General features: G+C 41.2%; 1 protein-coding gene across 1 annotated transcript in view; it reads left to right on the top strand.

Annotated features, from left to right (window-relative positions):
* Nucleotides 1-23,650: 23,650 nt before the first annotated feature.
* TRPA1 (transient receptor potential cation channel subfamily A member 1) overlaps nt 23,651-24,317 on the top strand; it is a 47,542-nt gene continuing 46,875 nt past the window's right edge. The window contains exon 1 of the mRNA XM_028533870.2: nt 23,651-23,851. Within this exon, the coding sequence (XP_028389671.1) occupies nt 23,732-23,851 (120 nt within the window). The 5' untranslated portion in view covers nt 23,651-23,731. The remainder of the gene's footprint in view (nt 23,852-24,317) is intronic.

Raw genomic sequence — 24,317 nt, 5'->3', positions numbered from 1 at the left:
CACACACACACATAAATAATATTTAAAAAAGGCTTGGGAAAAGGCATATTTAAGAATCTATATCTTCATGTGCGATATTTCTACAAGGCCAAGGCAAACATAACCTACATAGAATCTTCACTTTGGGTTCCTGACTTCTGGACCAACTCTTATTTGTCTCATTATTTTGCCACTAAATGGGATTTTGTATGCCTTTCCTGCTTGTCCTTTTCTTGGAAAATGTTAAAAATCCCCATTTAGAACTTAAATCCAATACAATAAAACAATCACACTTTCCTGGTTTAAATTTCTAAGACACTGTCAGTTCCCTGCCACCCAGTTCCAGATTCCTAGCTGTTTCCTATTGCAGAAGGTCAAGGTTGACACCCTGGAGCTTCAGGGAATGACCCAGCCCATCACCAACTCAAGTCATGTCTTGGGAGCTGTATGGCATGGGGTTAATCCTCTCTCCCCACACTGTGGTACCCCCAAAATAGAAGATCAATGTGCTCCTAGCATATTATAATGTTATATAAGTTATCCCTTAAGTGCACTAGAAACAGATTTGTGGCATTAACCCAGTGAAGGCTCATACATGGAATTCTCCATGGACACACATGGAGATCTTTAGCAAAGTGCTGCAGAATGCTGTCCTTGGACTTTGTATCTATAAATATTCTCAGTGGCAGGCAACCGAGTTTATTTAACTTAATTTAAGCAGGAAGGGATTTTTTAAAGGATATTAGGTTGTGGTGTTACCTCTCAAAGTGTCATAGATACACACTTGGATGCTACACAGGCTCAGTGGAAGGAGGCACAGGGGGGTCCCCAGTAAATATTGAAGAACTTTAGTTTTGTTCGGTTACTACCTTTACATCTGTTGAGCAACAAATGCATAAAGACCCATTCACTACATTAAAACTAGAGCAGATTACTTTCTTTGTTTTCAGAACAAGGGAGAGGGCAGTGCTGTCTCCCTGCACTGATAAGAAATCACAGGTAACCTAGGCCACATCAAAAAGGCTATGCCACACAAGTGGCTTCTGTAAGCACTTTTGTTGCCTGTACTTTGAACAATGTTTGAGTCTTTATTAGGTTGTTGAAGGAATACCTGAAATAGATTTTACTGGTGAAATTTGTGGCTTATATGAGGTCTGTCTAGAAAGTATCCAGCTACGTACTATGAAAAATAGAGATATTTATTGAAGAAGATACAAGATACAAGAAACAGTGTCCATAGGATAATGGTGCCTCAGTCCCCTTCAAAGCGGGTACCTTGGGCACCTCACACAGTTCTCTGAATCACTGTCAACTGTCCTATCATGTTTTCCCGAATCTCCATGATAGGTCTGAAATCTCTTCCCTTTCAAAGGTGAGTTTAGTTTTGGAAAAATCCAGAAGTCACAGGGTGCCACATCTGGGCTGCAGTGGGGCTGAGTCACCTGGGTGCTTTGATGTTTTGCCAAGATACTGCACAAGACAAGACGTGATACGTGAGTGGGCTCCTTGTTGTGATGAAACTGCCAATCACTAGTTTCCCATAGCTATAGCCTTCTAAAGCATCTGAATAGATTCTGTGGAGGAATGTTCAAGCTTAATACAAAATTTGACACAGATTCATTGCTGCACTCGCTCAGTCATTTTAAATGTGACACCCACACAGTACACATGCTCACTCAATGTCATCTACTGCCCCAACTGACTAGTACAGTGAAGTCATCATTGTTCACACATGTGCATTCCAGTCCACTCTCCTTGGCTTCCAGGTTACATCGATGTTGTGCAAACTGTTCCCATTATATAGTGGCTTTTTCTGGACTCTACCTCTTTTGGGGTAAAACTGCAGCATTACGTTGTGCAGAGGCCTGGAAACAGGGAGGTAACAATTGATGCCATTTTTGCAGACAATGTATCTCAAATAATAACACTAGTATTATTTCACTGGGCTCTCAAAGGGCTGCAGAGTCTGTTGCCTTTCTTGTGCATTAGAGAAAACCAGGCAATAATGTGAATTAACCACAGGGGTGGCTAAAGAGTTTTGGAACAGAAGCCTTCTATGCCCTGCTTGTGTTTTCATCTGCTGCTTTTCCCCCGCATCTTAGAACTAAGCTTTAATCTTTTTAATGTATCCTCTTTGAATGTTGTAAAAGCCAAATTTGTCTAAAAAGAGACCAAGTACTTTCTTCAATTCTATTATGTTGGTCTAATTACATATCAGCAAAATGTTTTTCTGGGGCATTGTGTGTAAAACAAAGAGGAAAACAACATGTGTAGGCAGCCCAGTGTCCTTGCCCCTCCCTGGGGCTGGTAGAGGCGGTGGTTCTGCTGGAGGGAGGCCTGGGGGAGGGGAAGTCCCAGAAGCAGGGCTGCAGCAGCCTCCGAGGCCTCTGAGGGAAGGGAGAGGCAAGTGGTTGCTTCCTCTCCCCTTCCTTCCACCACACCTCATGGTGCCTCCTATCTGGTGGGAGAGATACATGCTTACTCTCTCCCCACACCCTGGACGAGGATCTCCTAGGGCTGGAGAAGAAGGTCACTAATCTTTCCATGTGCCCAGCACAGAACTAGGCTGATTAAATGTGGAGATTCATAACTGAATAGTGGTACTAAGTACTGTGTTGCCTTATGGGGTACTGAAGGACTTGCTGAGTTTTCTGCAAGCCTGTCCGAGCATTTCGTGCTGTAATGCTTTCCATTTAAACCCACTTTCCATTTAATAAATGATGTGAAATGTTCCTTCTTTCCAGCTTGGCATTCTCCTCCCACCCTGCCTTTGGATTTTTCGTTTCCATCATCTGAGGGCATGACTGCTATCTTGCCCTTGTGCCACTGTGCCCAGGGCCTCTGCTGAGGCTGGGCACAGTTGGGACAAACCCCAGATTTCCTGAAACTGTGTGTACACAACCTGTCTGGTCTGGTCCTCACTACCAGCCAGCCACTGCTCAACCTCTTGCGATCTGCCATTTCCCTCCAAAAATGCCCTGGCTATGGTTGCCCGAGACCTCACTGTCCCCTCCAAAAGTGTTTTTTCAGGCACCCTGTAGTTTGTCCTCTTGGGACATTTGATGGCATGGATCTTCTTAAACCCATTTCTTACCCAGGGCTGCTCAAGGGCTGATTTCCCCCCATATTCAGTCAGTGTTTTTATTCAGCTTCTGCTCACTCTTCTCCACTGAGGACCCCGTCCTCAGCCACCTCATGCCTCCAAGCCTTTAGCATCTTCTTAACCTGTTGCTGGCTTTAGACTGTGCACTACGTTTCTATTGCTGCTGTAATAAATTACTATAGACTCAGTGGCTTAAAACAACAGAAATCTATTCTCTTACAGTTCTGGAGGCCAGCAGTCTAAAATGGGTTTTAAGAAATTAAAGTGTTGGCAGAGCTGCATTCTTTCCGGAGACTTTAGGAGAGAATCTGTTCCTGACTTTTCAACTCAGAGAGGCCGTGCTGCTCAGAGCCAGTCCCTCTGACCTCCGCCTCTGTCCTCACACCTCCCTCCCTGGCTCTGACCCTCCCCTGCCTCTCTTCTAAGTACCCTTTTTATTACACTGAGCCCACCTGGGTAGTCTCCCATCTCAGTATCCTCAATTACACCTGCCAAATCCCTTTTACCATGGAAGGTAATGTTCTCAGGCTCCAGGGATTAGGGCATAGACATCTTTTGGGGGGTGAGAGCCATTATTCAATTCTACCCCAGGCCCCATTTCACCCAGCTGAATTCCTGAACCTTCCCAGGGCCCCTCAAACTCAGCACAGCTAAAATGGGATTCATCCACTCCCACTGTTCTCCTGCCCTGCATGCCTTCGTCCAGCACATGCACAGCCATTGCCCAGGCCCACAGGCTCCTGTGTTGGTAAAAACAGAATTTATTTAACAAGCTCAACATGGATGAACACTTGGGTGCTCTTCACTGGTTTGCTATTGCAACAGTTTTCCAGTGATTAACTCTGTACATTTTCCATTTTTTTTATAAATAGGATCAAGTCCCAGAAGTGAGATCATTGGTCAAAGGATACATATGTAGTAGTGCCCTCTTATCTGTGTGGGATATGTTCCAAAACCCCAAGTAGATTCTGAAACTACAGAGAAAACCAAACCCAACATACATACATTACACAGGACATCTCATGGGCAAAAAGTGTTCAAAGTGTGTATATTGGCTAAAGTGTTTGAGAAATATTTCCTGTCCTTCCATGAGCAGGAGGTGAGAATCTAGCAAGTCCTGTACCCTGCACTTTTAGGGAGAACTCCCTAGGAATGAACCTTGATGGTCCCGTGGCCAACTACTCATTAGGAGGATTTCCATTTTCCTAATGTTCATTGAATCTTACCTCTACAATGTTCTCGTGTCTGCCTCAAGGATGCTAATACGGGAATGGTAGACAGAGGAGGATTTTACACAGCTTCAACATTTTTTAAATGAATGTCTGCAGACAGAATTTGGTCTGATATTTGTTTGTATTATAGCTGGTAAAAGGTCATGGAGGAGTGGTTAAAGCTTTGTGGGCCTTTTTTAATGACTTCTGTGGCTATCCACTAGAAAGGACCTAAGATTTATGGTCCTTTGTATTTATGCAACACCAAACTGGTTTAACTCTGTTTATAACCTCATTTCATTCTACCTCTTCACCTGTAGTTCTAAGTTAGGTAACTAGTTTACAATAATTAGAAACCTTTACTTCAGCCATGTTTATCTATCAATCTGTAAATGGAATCTGGCACTGCCTAAACGAAAGATGAGAGCCATGGTTGAAAATTTGAAAAAAACATCCTTGTTGCTCCCTTTAATGATATGGTTTGCATATTTTATCTTAATTTTTCTAGTTGTAGGAGGGTCAGTGGGCTTTCACCATACACTAATCCCATGCCTAGTCCGTCTATTTTTTTGGTGTGTACGATTTCCCACAAAAAAGTATAAAAAAGAAAAAAGTGTCTACGGAAGAGTTGGGCTGACTCTATCTAGGTGAAGAGTCTTCTCAGAAAGAAGGTTTAAACAATGTGGTTGAGGGGTAATAGCCAGTGCTTTAGTCTGCAGTCATTCGGAATGACATTCTCTCTCCACCCCAAGAAGCATTACTGAAGAACCAGTCGGCTTCATAAGATATATATACCCATAAACATGTAATTGCTGTGTTGTACACCTGGAATTAATATAATATTATGCTAACTGTAATTTAAAAAACAGTCAGTAGAGCTGAAGTTGAATTCCAGAAACTTTGTTTAAGAATCTTCCCTTCCTAGGGCAAGAAGCCAGAAATAAAACAACGATGGTATCCAGGAGAATGTACAAGAAAAGGAAAACAAAAGTGACCTCTTCTTTCCAGGAAGAAGTAATGTTAAGTCTGCAATGGCAAGTAAGCAAGCCTGGCCACTGAGGGGAAAAAATGGTGAAATCCTGATGATAATAAATCAAAGTGTGGAGACTCAAAACCAGCACAAGGTTGGTATTTCCCCATATAATTAATAATTGGTTCCAGCGAATGACAGAACAACTTTCACATTTGGTTGTGTCTAGCCAAGCTAGCTACTAGAGAGGACAAAAAATTTATGATAAAGTGAGTCGTTGGAGGGCTTTGGTTGCAGTTTGCAGAAATTCCAACCTAAATTCTCTTGAGCAAAAAAAAACAATATACTGGCTCTCAGCAAAGGGGAAACGGTTTCAGATATGGATGAGGAATAGTGGAAAATAGATCCTTAAATAAAAATTTTGGCTGTTCCTGAAAAGGGGGAGGATGGATGGTCAGAAAGCCAATTACAAATGTCCACCTCAAGGCAACTTCTGGCCAAGATGGAGACATAGGCAGATATGCTTTGCTTCCTCACACAACCAAAAGAAGGACAACAACCAATTTAAAAACATAAAACAACCAGAACTGCCAGAATATCAAACTGTGTGAAAGTCTCACAACCAAGACATTAAATTCACCCAGACTGGTAGGAGGGGTGGAGAAGGGCAGCTGGGGCAGAGAGGACATGTGACAAGGTGGTGGCTGAAGGACCAGGTGGTCCTACATTTTTCTGTGGGGAAACCAGGAAGAACAACTCGGGAGCAAGAGAGATCACAAAACCAAGGGATTCAGCACAGAAATAAAGCCTCAAAACCTCTGGCTGTAAAAATCTGTGGGGGTTGTAGTGGCAGGAGAAACTCCCAGCCTCATGGGAGAGTCTATTGCAAGGACCCAGGATCCCAGAACATACACAAACCCACCCACCTGGAAGTCAGTAACAGAAGGGCCCAATTCACTTGTAGGTAGTGGAGAAAGTGACTAAAAGTGGCGGGAGAGCCAAGCAAGTGGCATTGTTCCCTCTCTGACCCTCCTTCTGTGTACAGCACCACAGTGCAGTGAAGTGGGTTGCCCTGCCCTGGCAAATACCTAAGGCTCTGGCCCTTTACAATGTAACAGATATGCTGAGACAAAGAAACATGGCCCAAATGAAAGAACAGATCAAAACTCCAGAAAAAGAACTAAGTGATGAGGAGATAGACAACCTATCAGATGCAGAGTTCAAAACACTGGTAATCAGGATGTTCTCAGAAATGATTGAGTATGGTTGCAAAATAAAAGAAATGAAAGCTATACAAAGTGAGAAAGCTATACAAATAAAGAAAAATATACAAGGAACCAACAATGAAGGGAAAAAAACTGGGACTCAAATTAATGATTCAGAACAGAAGGAAAAAATAAACAGTCAACTGGAACAAAATGAAGAATAATTTTAAAAAATGTGGAGAGGCTTAGGTCCTGGAACCTCTGGGACAACTGTAAACATTCCAATATCTGGATCAGAGGGGTGCCAGAAGAAGAGGAAGAGCAAGAAATAGAAAGCTTATTTGAACAAATAATGAAGGAAAACTTCCCCAATCTGGCAAAGGAAATAGACATGCAAGTCCAGGAAGCACAGAGAATCCCAAAGAAGTTGGACCCTAGGAGGAACACATCAAGACACATCATAATTAACTTACCCAAGATTAAAGACAAGGAGAGAATCCTAAAAGCAGCACAAGGAAAGGAGACATTTAGTTACCTACAAAGGAGTGCCCATAAGACTGTCAGATGATTTCTCAAAAGAAACCTTTTAGGCAAGGAGGAGCTAGAAAGAAGTATTCAAAGTCATGAAAGGCAAGCACCTACATCCAAGATTACTCTATCCAGCAAAGCTTTCATTTAGAATGGAAGGGCAGATAAAGTGCTTCCCAGATAAGGTCAAGTTAAAGGAATTCATCATCACCAAGCCCGTATTATATGAAATGTTAAAGGGACTTACCTAAGAACAAGAAGAAGATAAAAAATATGAACAGTAAAATGACAACAAACTCACAATTATCAACAACTGAACATAAAAAAAAAAAACAAAAAATAAGCAAACAACTAAAACAGGAACAGAATTCCAGAAATGGAGGGTTATCAGTGGGGATGGGGGAAGAATGAGGGAAAAGGTACAGGGAATAAGAAGTATAATTGGTAGGTACAAAATAGACAGGGGGATGTTAAGAATGGTATAGGAAATGGAGAAGCCAAAGATTTATATGCACAAGCCCATGAACTAAGCGGGGAGGGGCAGGATACTGGAAGGCAGGAGGGATGCTGGAAGGCAGGCAGGTGGAAGATGGAGGGGGATAAATGGGAGAAAAAAAGGGACAACTGTAATAGCATCATCAATAAAATTACTTTAAAAATAAATGCCCATGTCAAAATACATCAAAGAAAGATAAGTGAATAGTGGCTAAAGTGGTTATTTTGAATTTCACTTGATCATGGACTCCCCTGAGAACCTGACAAAAACTATACACTATTTCCCTAGGGAAAAAAGTACACACAAATACATGCATGAAATAATACCATTTTTGGTGATTCACAGACTCTCCAAAATCCATCTGGGTTTCATGCATCCACTGAGCAGTAACTCCTCAAATTGTATAATAACAGAAGCAAAAAGGATGAAATGGAATTATAGTGAGATGACACCCTGCCAAAGTACATGATGACAGTCATGTTTTTCCTTTGGGATAAAGATCGACTTTATAACACATAGAGGGACCTTACAGGAGAAAGGAGAGACAGACCAGCAAAGCTTTTAGTGGTGATACGGGGCTGGAGTAATAAATTGGAGACCTGAGGTTTTTCAATGCATGGTAGTTTTCCCACAGGTCTGCGGAGGTGCCTGAGGAAAAATGTAAAACACTTCTAAAAAGCAGAGTGAGATGCTGGGTATTTTCACTGCCTAACAACACAAGATTCCTCAAGATTCTTGACAGAAGGTAAAGTTATGTATGTGGTGGGGTAAGGATTTAAACGTATCACCTGAGAACCTCCAAAGGCAAAAATCTCCTACAATGTTCCAAGATGAAGGAAGCATGCACCAAAATCATCTCCATTAACATTCCCAAAAGGACATGACTTAAAAATACATATGAATCAGACCTAGAATGAGTCTTATTAAAACTGTAACCCAGTCCTGACTTAGCACAATCCTTGACTGAATTGAGGTGTTCATTTTTTCCTCTCTCTTCCCAAGGGGGGGAACATATATATATAAATATATTTATGAGGGAATATATACATATATTTTTATATATATATACACACACATACATACACATACACCCCTCTGGAAAATTACTTCAACCACAGCCTTTGTGGTTCTTTTAACTAGAGCCCATATGGTTCTTTGCAGTATTTTTTTCTCATAGAGTCAACAATTACTAGACAGACAACTGACCCATGAATGACTTAGATATTGGTGTTAACAGACAAGGCCATTAAATATCTATCAACAGCACTGAGACAGTGTTTTGTCAGTGCAACGACAGGCAAACTGAACAGAAGGACTGAATAGATACTTCAGAAACAAACCCACTGCTATTTAGTCACCTGCTTTATGACAGAGCTGACCTGGAAAGTGCACTAGACAAAAACAGGTTTTTAATAATAGTGCTGGCAACAAGCAAGCAAAATAGAACCAGAGACATGGAAATAAAGAACAAACTGACAGCGAGCCGAGGAGAGCGGGGAGGGGGATAACAGGGCCAAGAAGGGGAAGGGTCAAGTCAGGAAACGTGTGTAAAGGGCCCAAGGACAAAGAGGGGGGAAGAACTGAATGTGGGAGGTGGGGGTGGGCAGGGCAGGAGAGAGTAATGGGGGGGGGAATGGGGACAACTGTAATTGAACAACCATTAAAAAAATAAAACCTTTGTTTTAACCTGCCACCCAAAAAAAGATAAAATATAAAATGATTAATCATTGCAAAAAAATAAAATAGCAGTGCTGGGTTAGTTAGATGTTCACACGAGGGACAAGTATGCATTAACTCCCCACTTCACTACACATGTAAAATCAATCCCATATAGACTGTCGATCTGTAAGGACTGATACAGTACCAAAGGTTTTGGTAAGAAATGCGAGAAGTCACCTTTGTGAGTTGAGGTAGGCAAAGACTGCTTAAAATACTTAACACAGCATGCATTAAAGATAAAGGGAAAAGCTGGCAAAGAAGGATATGTTAAATCAAGGCTATCTGTATATCAAAAGATGCCACTGACAATAAAAGCAACTCAGAGTGAAAGACATTCTCTTAGGTATACTGAAAAAAGAGTCTTCTCTAGGAAGTAGAAAGAACTTTTACCAATCAATCAAAAAACATAGATATCCAAAATATCTTGATAAAATATCTTAACAGATACATCACCAAAGAAGATATCCAAATGGTCAATAAACCTATAATAAGTTGCTCAACTTCATTGTTATCAAGGAATTGTACATTTCAACCACAACATGATACCCAGTACTCCTGCCAGAAATAAAAAATGAAAAAGATGGACCATACCAAGTGTTGGCAAAGATATGGATAAACTAGAACAGTGCAGGTGTGAGTATGAGTCGGTGTAACCCTCTTGGAAAATAGTCTAGTAGCGTGTATTATAACTGCACATATATATACCCCATGATCCAATAATTCCAGATATATTCTCAAAAACAGTAACAACCAAAAAAGGATGACTATACATTTGCCACAGGACATAAAACAGAATTTTAGCAGTGGCATTGTTTGTAAAGCAAAAAAAAAACATGAGACTTCCAAAGGTCAATCAGTACTGGAATGCACAGGTGAATGGCGGTAGATTCACACATTGGGGAACACGCATCAGTGAGAATGAATGATTTCCAACTACATAAAATGATTTTGAAATATCCCATCCTAATGTGGAACAAACACCCAAGCTACGAAGGAGTGTTGGGTTGATATAAAGTTACATAAATAGACAAAGATACGATGTGAGAAGCCAGGTGGGGATCCCCCTTGGGAAAGTGGGGCTATTACAATAGGAAGCAGAAGTGGGGTCTTCCAAGGGTCTGGTAATATTCTGTCTGCATGTGGGTGCCATCTACACAGGTGTGCTCAATTTGTGGAAATCAGTTGAGGTTTCCCTTACAAGGTTGTTTAAGATGTAGACAAAATAGCGAAATGAACCACCGTGTAACAGTACTCAGCAACGGCGACCTGGGGATGACGAACGCCCTTCTGAATACTCCCACTTCCCACAGTGTTGTGAAGCGGATTCCAGTCATCACGTCACTCATTTCATCTGTAAAAATTTTCATTGGCATCTCTAAATTGTAAGACTCTTTTAAAAACAGCTACAGTAACGTTATCCTAAAAACTGGTGGTAGTGTTCCCTTAATATTATAAAAGTGCAATTAGCATTCAAGTTTCCAAACACAGCACATACACGGTTTTTGTTAATGCAAGAGAAGCTCACTCTTTTCTGAAGTTCCTTTGATATGAGATCTAATTCCCATATTACTTTTATTGTTTTCCTGACTTATTTTTTATCTCTTAGTTTAACCCTAGGAGCATCTACACAGATATAACATGTTTACTTAGTTACTGATGTTTTATTTAATGAATAAATGGCAATATTCCCTGAATGTTACACACACACAGAGTCACAGTCTTAAACTCTATGTTTAAAATGGGGCTTTCTTATGGGTCTCTGTGATAAAGTTTTCTAGTTTTGTTAAATTATTTTTACTACATTTTATTTTTGAAATGATGCATATGAGCAACTACATTTAATAAAATTGCTTTAAAAATCCATATTTTAATTAACAATTATAAGAAGGGTCATAAGATAATTCAAGTGGCCAAAAAAGATTTAGCTTTCTGCGACAAATTATAGCTTTGTGGATTCCAGTGGCGTTATAATAGTACACTGGCCATGTTTATTGCTGTGGGCTGAATATTTATATGAAGGAATCACAGTGCTTTTTGAGCACAGGATGTTTAAATGGATGATATGAACTATTATGATGGTAAGAGGGATTTACATTACCCTGACCTATATTTACTCAAATGTCCTGTTGTTCAGAGCCTTGAGTCATCACTGAGGAAGTGAGCCTAAACCCTTGACATATGATGGTGCATTTCTGGAAAACTTTTCAATGGATAGAAGCAGGAGTACATCAGCAAAACTGTCACTACTAATTCTTCCTGCATGTAATTGGCCTCAGCAACAGAGAAGCAGGTCATGGAAAAAACTCCTGCTAGTTATTTATCTTGACCATAAGGGTAGCGAGTTGTTCTGTCCCCAATAAAAAAATAAAGCCAACATTTTGAGACTGATTTCTGCTGGATTTTAATTGATTTCTACCTCTTCCAACACCCAAGAGACATCTTCCAAATTTGTGTCAATTTTAATAGAGGGAAAAGGGGAATGAGAAGGGCTTTTATGTGGTAGCTGTTTGGTCTTTAGAATGAGTTACCAGTACGTTCCCTGTGTCATCACTGGCATTTCAATGAGAAATTGGGAGAGGCTCTGTATGAGAAGGTGTGATGTTGTGATTTGTAATAAGAAATATTTATTTGGTCCTCATCCCCCTCTCTGGCAGAGAGCTCCTAAAACCACTGGAACTTTTAAAGTGGAGAGCCCTATAGTAAGGTATCTTTTCAAATGTTGTTTTTAATAATTATAACAATGTTACATTAACATAATGGTAACATTAGGTTAATGTTATCTTAACCGAAAGATGAGGGCTGATGCCAGTGGAGCTAATCTGTGATCAGAGGGTTGAAACTGTCAGTCTCACCCTCTGACTTCCTGGGAAGGCACAGGGGCTGAAGACTGAGTGATTGATGGCAATCGCCAATAGCCAGTGATTTAATCGATCATGCCTACATGATAAAGCTTCCATAGGAACCCCAAAGGAGTGGGTTCAGAGAGTTTCTGGGTTGGTGAACAAATGGATATTTGGGGAGAATGATGTACCCTTCTTCACACCGTGCCCTATGCTTCTCTTTCATCCTGGTGTTCCTGAGTTCTATCCTTTTATGATGAACTGCTGATCTAGGAAGGAAAAATGTTTCCCTGAGTTCTGAGCTGCTCTATCACATTAGTTGAAGCCAAGGTGGAGGTGGTGGGAACCTCTGATTTATAACCAATTCATCTGAAGTACAGGTAACGACCTGGACTTTCTACTGGCATCCGAAGAGGGAAGGGTTAGCCTTGTGGGACTGAGCCCTTAATCTGTGGAATTGGATGTTGTCTCTAGTGTTGGAATTGAGTTGAATTATAGGACATCTTGTTGGTGTCTGAGGAATTGTTTGTTGGTGTGGGGAAACCTCTCCCAACACATACGTGGCTATTGGGTCCCAGAACCTAAAGAGAAGGAATGTTTTTAACTGCAAGAGAAACAGAGGCTTAATTATTTTATTAGTACAAAGTACAGAGTAAAGTAGTTCCAGAGTTGGTTCAAAAGCTCAATAACCATGTCACAGACACAGATTCTGCTCATCCTTCTGTATCACTCTTAGCACACTGACTCCCATTCTCATGTTGTTTGCCTCATGTCACAAAATAGTTGTTGCAGATCTGAGTATTAAATCTTCACTTGGCAATGTCCAAAGATGAAACAATGAGGTAGGCAGGTAGAAAAGGGCTTTTCATCAGATGGTTTTCTCTTTCAACCAAGGAGAAAAATATTCTCAGAAGCCACGGCTCCCCTCATCTCAAGCTCTAGGCGTTCCTGTCGAATCCAGTCACTGGCAAAGAGGAATGGGATTTCCATGATAAGTGTAGACCTTCTATGGCTTAGTTTGTGGGGCTCATCACACAAAACAGTTGTTATCAAAGAAAACGATGAAATGGACATCAGGTAGGCAAGGAATGGCATTTGTCCTGGGCTGCACTACGGTCATCTGCCACACACCGTCTTCAACAAACGTCCTCACACAGGTTTGCCAACACTGTATTCTCTAATGCATGTTACATGAAAGCTGACCCAATGTAGGCCAACAGATATCAACATGAAAAACAAGAAAAACAAATGAAAAACAACTTACATGTCCTATATACATGTATACGCATATATTATATACACATTTTTAACAGGAAGCTCATAAGTCAGGTCACTTTTGTACACCTCCTCTAGTTAAATAAATAAATTGAAATGAAGATAATAGTTGATCAGATATTTTTAATCCTACAGTAACTCAGTAAAGAATCAGTAGAAAGGAGTGTGAATAGTTGAAGGAGAGTTCATCACACAAAAGTCATTAAAAGCAGATGGACTTTTGATGATATTTCATCTTGATACACCAGATCACAAAATTATTTTCCTTAAATCAAAATAACACTGTGATATGAATCAAAGCTTCTCAAAAGATAGTATAAAAGTACACACACACACACACACACACACACAAATCAACAGAGGAAGATGGAGATTACATGGTGGTTACCAGTCCGGAATAAACACATCTGAGTTTATCTACTCCCCAAATATTTATTGCATTTGCTAAGACGCTTATCCTGATGTTTTAAATTTTTCATATGGTTACACACCCTTGTGACTAGGAAACAACACTAAAATAGCGATGAGGCAACTTAGTAGAAAACCAGGCAACATTCGGCAATATAAACACCGAATCTGTTGATCATAATGGAAGATTCCTGAAACTGGGAGATTGCCTCTTGAAAAATTAGAAGGCTTGATGATACCAGGCCCATATTCCCACATCAAAACAATGATCTAGAGCAGGAAAACAATTAAATCTTTTAGACCAAAGCTTCCCAAACTTGGCTGTTGACATGAACAGTTGGACACAGCAGCTGTGGGCCTGGCCGGAAAGTCTGCATTTCTAACAAGCGTTCAGGGAACGTCAGTGCTGACAGTGCATGGGGCACACACTGTGAGCGAGTAGCAGGCTTTGGACGGGACGGCTTCCCTGTTTTGCCACTCTTGTTCATGTTACTCACTCGCACAGTATTTTTTCTTTCTCCACAAATCCCTAGTCATTTACAGCTCTAGTCTGCCTTGCAGTCTTTGCTTTGCTTACTCATTTTGGTTGATTTCATGTACTGCAATATACTTTCAACAGTACTTAAGTTTTGGACTTCTTTCTTGAACCTCAGAGGAATGATACCCCCCCACCATCCAGAAATAGCCATCTCAGACAGACTTCCCATTCATGTATCCACACGAATCGCTTACAATTACTGCTATTTCTGACTCGTTTCACTGAGCCTTTCCATTCACTAGGCCTTCTTATTTGCATAAGGGCCTGCCTCCCCTCAGACCCACGTCATCACCTGCCTGATAGGATTTTCTAACCATCTCCTTGCTTTTAGGTTTTGTTCCTTTGTAGAGTAAACAGAGTCGGTCTGGCCCCCTCACCCAAGGATCTGTGGACCTAAGATAAGCTGTGTGTATTCTCATAGCCTTGAGACTGGGTCCGATAAATTATTCCTATAACATTGAGTAGGCTCACATGTGCAGAATCACACTGCATTATACAATATTTTGGCTCCTTGCCGGCTTTGGGTGCATTTAGCATATAAGAGAGTTAGGGGCTTCCAGCTGGGGGACACACAGCTTGCAGCGTGCATGGCTCACCCACCCATGAATAAAGGCCTGTCAGGCATTCCCACAGCTCTGCAACTTTTCTTCCATCAGCTTGAATCCAGAGTGAATCTGCCCGGCCTTGACAGGCTGATGAGAGCCTTCAACCCCTTCCTAACATCAGCCCAGACTAATTTTTCTAAGCAGCAAATTGAGTGTTGCTCCACCTTTTCGATGTCTTACACAATTTATAAGACATCGAAGAGAGATAAAGCCCTTAACAATCTCACTACTTCCTACCCATGCAGCCACTCACCTAACCAGTTTCAGGCTCTCAAGAGCATTAAAGAAGTTACAGCAGACTTCCAGGCCCTCTGGCGTTTTCTGCTGAAGGCATTTCTACTCCCTTAAATGCCATCTCCACATCTCTGGACTCCTGCAATCACCCCCAAGTGTTTTTCTCTCTAGAAGAAGGTCTTCGGGCCAGCAGCTTGTCTTTCTTTCTGTATATCTCCAGTACCTAGGCAGTCTTCAGCCAGTGTTAATTGAATGGACATCTCACTTAAAATAAGGGATTAATGTTTGGCTATGTATTCATTGCAATATTTTACTTCAATATGTAAACTGAAGTTTAGTATAAATGTTGTTAAATATTTAAAAACCTGGTATCTCCCTTGAGATTTTCAATAGTAGTAACACAAACTTTAAAGAAAGAGGGTGATTCTGTGTACCTGTTTCTCCATTTGGCCTTTCCTGAAGGTTAACTGGTTGTCTCCCTCGGCTCTGTGTTTAGGTCGTCTCCCAACATTAACCTTAATTTGGATTAATTTTGTACCTTACTGAGCAATTGAGTAATTACAATTTGTTTTTATTTTCTTTAACTACAACACAGGAAACTTATGTCTAGAAGGATTCCTCTCGGGCAGGCATTTTGTCTGAAGTGTCTCTGAAACATATTCAGAATGAATTAGACTATCAAGTCTCAGTGCTTACAGACATGTGTAGAGCCAAGCAATGAAGGGAATAGGTGAGTACGTTGTTGATGGTCAGAGGTTTAAATGTTAGCATCGACAACCAAGATTTTATGGAATGTCTATCCTTAACAGCCCTTAAAAGCCACACAGGACAGTCACCCCTTATCCTTGGGGGACATATGCCAAGATCTCCAGTGGATGCCCAAAGTCACAAATAGTGCCAGACCCTACATATAATATGTTTTTTTCCTACACACACAAGCCTACAGTAAAGAGGGGTTTTTTAAATAAATTGGGCATAGAAAGATTAACAATGACTAATAAAGCAATATAACAATATACTGTGACAAATGTTAAGAGCATGCCATCTCTCTCAAAATATCTTATTGTCCTACACTCACAGTCTTTGTGACCACACAAGATGATGAAATGCTGCTGTGATGAGATGAGGTGGGAGGATGGCGCAGGCATTGTGACGCAGTGTCGGGGTCCTTTGGGGCGACAGGAGACCCTCTCACCAAGATGACGAGGAGCGTGGGCAGATTTCATCATGCTGTTCAAGTTACTCAGATGAGTGTGCAATTTAAAACTTATAAATTGTTTATTTCTGAAATTTCCCATGTCATTTTTTAGAGCACAGTTGACTACAAGTAACTGAAACCACAGAGAGCAAAACCTCGAATAAGGCGGGACTATTGCACACTGACTGAGAACAGCCACTGAACAAATGCCTTAATTTCTTCATTTTACAAATGAAGAAAGTAAAGGACCTGCTTCCTAGGTTGCCATGTAAATTCAATGAGGTAATAAATGTGAAGCACTTAAATGAGATAGTAAGTATGAACCCTGGCTGTACGTGATTATCAGGAGATGTTCACCATCAGCAGCTTGGACGGTGTCTGGTAATTACTGTAAGTGTCTTGGTGACTCTGGGATGAAGAGGGACCACAATGCATTATTTCCCTTTTATTCCAGTGACTCAATAAGAAATTACCCCACAGTTATTTCCCCAAATGTTTATGTTATTCCCAAGAACCACAATAAAGCACCTTTGACTTTAGAAAAGTCCAAGACTTAATGTTTCTCCACCTGACAGGCCCATAAATGTTCCTTCTGGGACTGCACTCCTAATGCTTCCTTGTAGCACAGAAATGGTCATCAGCATAATAAATAAGCATTTTGTAATGGTGCTTGTAAAACCCAGCACTTTACCATTTAGTAACATTTTCTCTTTCATTGTCTAATTTGTTTCCAATATCACCCTAATGACACTGGCTTTATTATTTCTATTTTGTATCTAAGATATTAGAAATTTGGAGTAATCAAATGACCATCCTAAGGTTACAACATTGCCAGATGGCAGGTAGGGACTTAAACTGTGGTCCTCCTGGTTCAAGTTCTGTCACTGTCTGATCTTTTGGTCTCTCAGTTTGGAAGAATCTGGTTCAGCAGAACATTTGTGAAAGCTTCTGTGGATAGATGGTAATTTGGGAGTGGGTTTGCTGATTTCATAATGGAAAACCAGTTTTTGGAGTGTGCTCTATATTGGCCTAATTGTTTTACTTTGTAATATGGACGATTGTATTTACCTCATCCCTGGTGAGCACCCCTTCCCCACACATGCGCGTGCACGTGCACACACACACACACACACACACACACAAAGCAAATAAGCAAAAACAATCAAATATAAAAGAGAGGTTACTTCCTTTCTTTTTCTTTGTAATAACCCACCATATTATACATTTAAAATAAATGCAGGTCATTCTTCACTTAAGCTTTTGAGCTTCTCAAAGAATATTTAGTGAAAAAATAACTCCATTTCACTTTATCAATGATTGAATAACCAAATATATTTAACAGTGGAATTTCTGCAGCACTTTTATTTCTTGAGATTTTGTCATTGCAGATAATGTAGTATTTCTTTTTGAGAGGTTATTTTCCTAGTAAAACCACACTTTTGCATTCTACCGCTTCCAGTTCTGTTAATTTCTATGTTTCTTTTCCTTGAGATTTTATACTGCATATGGAACTTTTTAAAATGTTTATTTTTGACAACTAAATAATAACATAAGCAAATTATTATTCAGTATGAAGTTTTGAAAACTCCTTTCACATTCAGCATAACCTTGAAATTCTGTTGTTATAAATTCCACAAGTCATCACTCTCGCTTAGCGCATCATTTTCTATCATTTTGATGTCAAACCATTGACAACATTATGGCAAACTGCACCCCTCACCATGATGTTTTAGTAGTAGCAATGATGTGCATTATCACCGCCAGACTTCTGAACAAACGTTGGCGGAGGTGAAAGTCTTCACATGGAGAAATATCAGGGTTGGAACTTCAGTAGTTATGAACCAGAGATAATTTTTTAATATTCAGAATGTATTCAAATTCATCTTAAACTTTACCCAATATTATTGTGATCACTATCAAAGCCCCTTCTTCCTATAACTGAATCACTTAAATACTCAAGTAAACTGTACTGTCATTTACAACAAACATGATATGCTATCATTTCCAGTGTTATTGAAATGTTTATTATTATGCTATAGGTTTAAATTCTCATACTGCTCTTAGCAAGGTCACCAGTGAGAGTCTAGTCTCCACATTGAAAGGATAGTTTTTGGTCCTCATTCTCTTCATCTTTATGCAGATTTTGGAGGAAAGTTAATTTTTTTTACCATTTTGGAACTCTCTCATTTCATGGCTTTCTGAGGGATGGAATCTTTCCCTCCTTTCTCTCTGAATACACCCCACTTTTCTTTCCCTTTCTCTCCTCCCCAGGAAATCACAAACCTCCAAGTCATTCTAGACCCTCCACCCTTCACTCGTCTTACTCTCAGCTAGTCCTCCACCTTCAGCCGTGCCCAGGTCCCAGAGGCCCAGAGAATCCTTCCTCCCTCCTCATCTCCACTACCACCATCCAGGGCTCCACGCTTTCGGACTGCGTGATCACTATGCCATTCTTACTGATTTTACTGACCCTACTCTTGGCCTGCTTGCTTCATTCCTGACAGTGCTATTGGAGGGAGCTAAAAAAATTTTTGAAACTCTATAATATGGACAACCCAATTACAAAAGCACCCACAGTCCTTTCCTTCTGCTTCCTCAGGAGAGCCCATGTTGCTACGGGTCCTTCCTTCACCGTCCTCTCTCACTTCCACGATTTGCCCATGCTCTTCCCCCAGTCTACAGCAGCCTTGTTCACATGCATCATTCTTTGCCGCCCCAATTTCCCCCTGGTTAGCTGCCATTCATCAAATAAGATGAGCTTTGCTTCTTTCAGGGAGCCTTCCCTGACCAACCTCCCATCCATAGCTCTGATCCCATAGCACCTGCAGCAGGCACAGTTCCTGGCCCCCTCACTGGCCCAGAGCAGCACCCCTCCAGCTGCTCCAGGCCTTTGCCTCTTCTGTGGCTTCATACAAATGAACACGGCCACATGGGAAGTTGTGAGATGAAGAAGACAGGGTCACTGTATAGGAGGGACCTTGGTTTCTGAGCTACCACTTGAAAAAAAGTTTCTGGATGATTAAAAATATGTTTCAGACATTTTGTGATTGAGGTACCAATTCTTTTTTTTTTGGCTTTAAGATTTTATTTATTTATTTATTTATTTATTTATTTATTTTTAGATAGAGGGGAAAGAAGGGAGAAAGAAAGGGAGAGAAACATCAATGTGTGGTTGCCACTTGTGACCCCCACCAGGGACTTAGCCTGCAACCCAGGCATGTGCCCTAACTGGGAATCAAACCCATGACCCTTGGGTCACAGGCCGGCACTCAATCCACTGAGCCACACCAGCCAGGGCTGAGGTACCAATCCTTACTACAATAATTAGACTACCTAGTGTGTAGTAACTGCTCAATACATGTTCCTGAATTAATAACTGAATGAGTGAATAAAAATGCTTTAGGTCAGAAAACAGAGAATGCATCAGATGAGGTATCTTTAATCAAGTTGTTATATTTGCTGTCCAAAGTTAGCTTACTTTTTAAAACATTCATTTTCACAGGGTAATTTGTTAACTACTCTTTTTAGAAATTTATTTTTCTTTGAATCTTCTCTGTGTCAGATACAGGTACATGGTTATGGTATGAGACATTTGTACTGATAATTTTCTGTTGAGTAACTCAATCTTGTCTGAAGTTTACTGCTATGTAACAGATTTAAACAAGTAAATGTCAATGTTGTGATCCTTCATTGACTTTTCTTGGCAACCATTCTTTTATTCAGTAGAAGGATGGCCATTATTTTTCTGCAATAGCTAGCTAATTCTCCTAAGCCTAGCTATTAACTATTCTGATTTGTGGTAAGCATTATAAAAGACGCCATGTAGGTGAGATAAACTTACAAGCAATAATTAAATTAGGCGATTCCTTTTCAGTAGCTGGTAATGAGATTTCAAAGCTCGAGTTATGAAAATTTAATGTTCACCCATCATTTACATTAGGTAGTCCAATAAAAAAGCATAATATTGACTCTTAGAATGAACCACCTCTTGTATAACTACACGGGTCTATAAAAGTGGGTGCCACCTACTGATGGTGAGAAAAGGAACTGTTCTCTCCTTGGGTGCTTTTGCCTGTGTAGCACCAGAAGCTGGATGTCAATCTCCATGCATGAAGGTGAGCATAATTTTTATTCAATATCTTGTAACTTTTACAGTTTTAAAGAATAATACATATATTTCAGATGTTAGATGAGTCAAGGTTTCTGACATAAGAAATTAAGTTAATTCTGATACTAATTATACATCTGAAATGCCAGGTTAGGTCACAACTGTGAGGAATGTAGATTCTCATTTTATACTTGATGTTATTTAGTTTCTGTCTGTCCTAGTTTCTTCCCATCATGAATCAGATGAAATATAACTTTATTTCACATCAAATTCTGTTCAAGCTATGATTGTTTAGAGTTCATTGAGAGGCTTGGCAGATAGCATTGAAACAAATGTTAAATTTTGGCTACTGGCTCTAGTTAAATAATTAGAAGTAAAAAACTTCACAGTGTAAGATTAATTTCATCCTATGATTGTGGCTGTTGCTTCAGTTAAAATAGTTAGAAACAGAGATTTACAACATAAAGGTTAATTCCCTCATCGGATTAAGTTAAGGAATAACATGTTTGTCAGAATTTAATACAAATAAATAAATTTTATACCTTACTTCATTCTAAAATTTGATATACTACTTGCCATGACACAATTATTTAACTCTTGGCAAGGTTCCCCTTATCTGGGGGGCCTACTTAATTAGCTTTTTAAATATATGACATTTTAACTAATCAAATCAGATTTGCATTTTTATTAATTGTTCCAATAATCTTTCTAAACCATGGTTGCCAAGGGTTCGGTATCCGTTGGTCTTGTGGGAAGTACACAGGACAGAATCTGTTTCAGGACTCTCTGCAATGAAGTACATGGAGTTTCCCTGGGAGAAAGAAAGCATTTCACAGTGATATGCGTGTGTAATATATCTCACGATTTATGCATATTAACTGGAATTTTCTATCTGAATCTCAGTTGTCACCGAACTAAAACCATGACCTGGCGAGTAGTAGTGTCTCATGAACATCAGTTTTCTCCCTGCCTTCTGACTCAATCCTTTTCTAATATAACTTATATATTGCAGGACATGCTGTACACAAAGATTTTCCTTTCCATGCAGTTTGGCAGAAACAGGGTAGAATTTTTAAAAATGACCTAAAAAACAGCAATCTGATTAAGATAGGTGTTTGGGTACACACACCTACCTTCCTTCCCATCTGAGATCCTAGGAGATCTCAGAAAATGTTTTTGTAATAATGAGTAAACCAAGGTAAAGAAACAAAAAACAACACTACCAACAGTCTAGAAATGTCAGACTTCTGGAAAAACAGGAGGCAGACAGGACCAGATCTACAGAACTATAAATAAACATAAAGGAAAACTCAAATTACACGTAGAAAAGGCATGCTGTGATGGGAAAAATGGTGGGGGAACCTGTGACTACAGGGGTACAGAGATGGTGTGCAAGTATTCATTGGGGAGCAGCATCAGAAAGGGGCTAGTAAGTGCCTCCCCTCTGTGTATTTTTAAATTTAGAAGCAAGAGTGCAGAAGGTATTCCTCTGTAGGGAATCTGTGCTGGCAGCTGAAGCCAACGAGTTACAGAGGAGGAAGGAGGGTGTCAACCTCCTGGGAGCCCCTCTCCCGGCACCCCTCCAAGGCTGAGTCCCCAGGTCCGCACACCCCTCTCTCAAGGGCAGCTGATGCTTGCCCCCGTAACCTACCCTCTGCCAGGCTTCCAGAATGACCCCTTCCCGACTCCTCTTTATTCTGTTTGCCTTAATGACCCTTTGCTGCTAAGTGCTAGGAGAAAAGCAATCGATCAAAGTAAACTGACAATAACAAATAGAAAGTCTTAATATTCCTCTGAGGCACTTCTTTTTAAAATAAGGACCCAATAGAAATAAAATCCCAGCAGACAAGAGTGGCTCAACGTTATTCTTTCCCTATCTCTCTGGATCTTTTTTTTTTAATTACTTTTTTCAAACACCATTTCCCACTTCAACCTAACAACAGCTAGGGATGCAACTGATGCCTGGTCTATACTTCATGAACACAATGCTAAAGGGAAACTACAGGTGGTAAAGTTGAACACTAGCTGTACCCTTCACTAATCTTCCAGAAGGCCCCAGGGGTTGATGACTGGTGATGGCTTCAATATTAACCTTCTACGGAATTCCAGTTCAGGGGTGGAATTGACGGCAACCTGTCATATCTATTGGAAGACTTGCGGGGACCTTCCCACAGCGCTTCAATATCATCAGAACCACTCTAGTACCCTTGAGTTCAGCCCGGGGCTGCCACTGAGTCAGGCAGTCCACACCCTTTTATTGAGCGTGGGCCCCATGCCGGAGCCGGGATCCATTCGGACTTGTGTCTCAGTCTCAAAGGAGCACACACAGAGCCCGAGTAAGAGAGGGGAAACATTTTCTCCTGTGCAAAGTGTGCAAAGGCTTTGGAAGGAGGTCTTTTGCTTTCTAACTTTGTGACCTACACATAGTGGCAACATGTTTCAGACGTTCCACTGTCTGTACCTAAATGAAAATCGAGCCTCTCCAGCTGAGAGGACTCACCTTCCACTCCACGACTGACACCTAGCTGTCGATTAAAAAAGGCAGTGCGGGCCCACGGAGAGAAACCTTCCAAACAATGTGGAAGGAAAAAAACAACTTGACCTACCTTAACCTAACAGTCATTTTATTCGCCATTCTAAAAAAAAAAAAAAAAAAAAACAAAAAACAAACCCTAAGTGGATTAGTGTTGTTATCCAGAGGAAATGAGACCTGTTAGAAATGGAAGTTTTTCTTAAAACTGTATCTCCTAAACAAAGAAGTTTCTAAAACAAGATGGGCAAGAAAAAAACAAGCCTAATGGTTTTTAGGGGAAAAAATTCTAAAAAATAGATACCTTTCCAATGTACCCAGTTATTTTCTCATTCTCCCCCGCTACGGCTGTGGGCTAGGGTGGGGTATAAGGGTGGGGATTTTTAATGTTTATTTTTTTAGCTGGATCTACCCTGACCTGACACCCAAACTAGGGTGGTGGTGGTGGGTGGGGTGGGGGTGGGAGGTTGGGACAGGAAATTCGCGCTTTCAGCCTAAAGCAGTGAGCCCATGGGACGTTCGCGTGGCCGCCCCCTCCGCCCCCTCCATGCGTCCGGCCACGAAGTCCGCGTCCCCGCCTCCACCCTGCGCCCCTTTGTCTTCCCGAGTTACAAGAGGAGTGCCAGGAACTGCTCGCAAAAGTGTCCCGACCTCGCGCAGAACAAGGGTTCGGCAGTCCGGGGACTGCCGGTCCGGGCTCAGGCCTTCGCTCTGTACCCGCTCACGGCGATCTGTCGCCCCAGGTGCCAGTGGCGAGCAGCTGCAGCAGCAGGTGGCATCCGGGATGCGATCCATGAGGCGCAACCTGAGCAGCATGCTGCGCATCGCTGCGAAGAAGGAGCCCCAGGGCGTGGTCTATCAGGGCGTGGAGGATGTCTTGGATGACTGCAAGGACTCATTTATGGTATCCTGGGCGACTGGCGGTCGGGAGGGCGAGGTCAGGGCGGTGTTGGTTCTCCTTCCCTTTGCCCTCTTGAATTCGAGGTTTCCTAGCGGGCAGCCAGGGGATGGATGCGCCGGGAGCACGGCAGGTGAGAGCGGCGGGCTTGGGGTCTGCGCGCTGCACGAGGGGACTTTCTGGGAACCGGGCGGGGTGGGGGAGAGGTGGGTGGTTGAGGGCGGGGGTCGGCTTTGCGAAGGCTCCTACACTGTGCCTGCTCTGTTCTGGCTGCTTGCTCGTTTGCTCAACCTTTTCTTGCTCGTGGGCAGCCTGGGGAGCCGACTCCCAAAATGTATCCTTTACATTTGGCAAAAATCAGGCAACCACATAAAATCAGGACAATTTTGGAGCGTGTGCTGTTTTGCTAGACCTTTCTGTAGATTTTATTTCAAACCAAGGAGCCAGTTGGCTGTGTCCCTGGTAGTCGGAT

This window comes from Phyllostomus discolor, chromosome 7, assembly GCF_004126475.2.
Source record: "Phyllostomus discolor isolate MPI-MPIP mPhyDis1 chromosome 7, mPhyDis1.pri.v3, whole genome shotgun sequence".
NCBI lineage: Eukaryota > Metazoa > Chordata > Mammalia > Chiroptera > Phyllostomidae > Phyllostomus > Phyllostomus discolor.
This window is presented reverse-complemented; position numbering and strand designations above follow the sequence as displayed.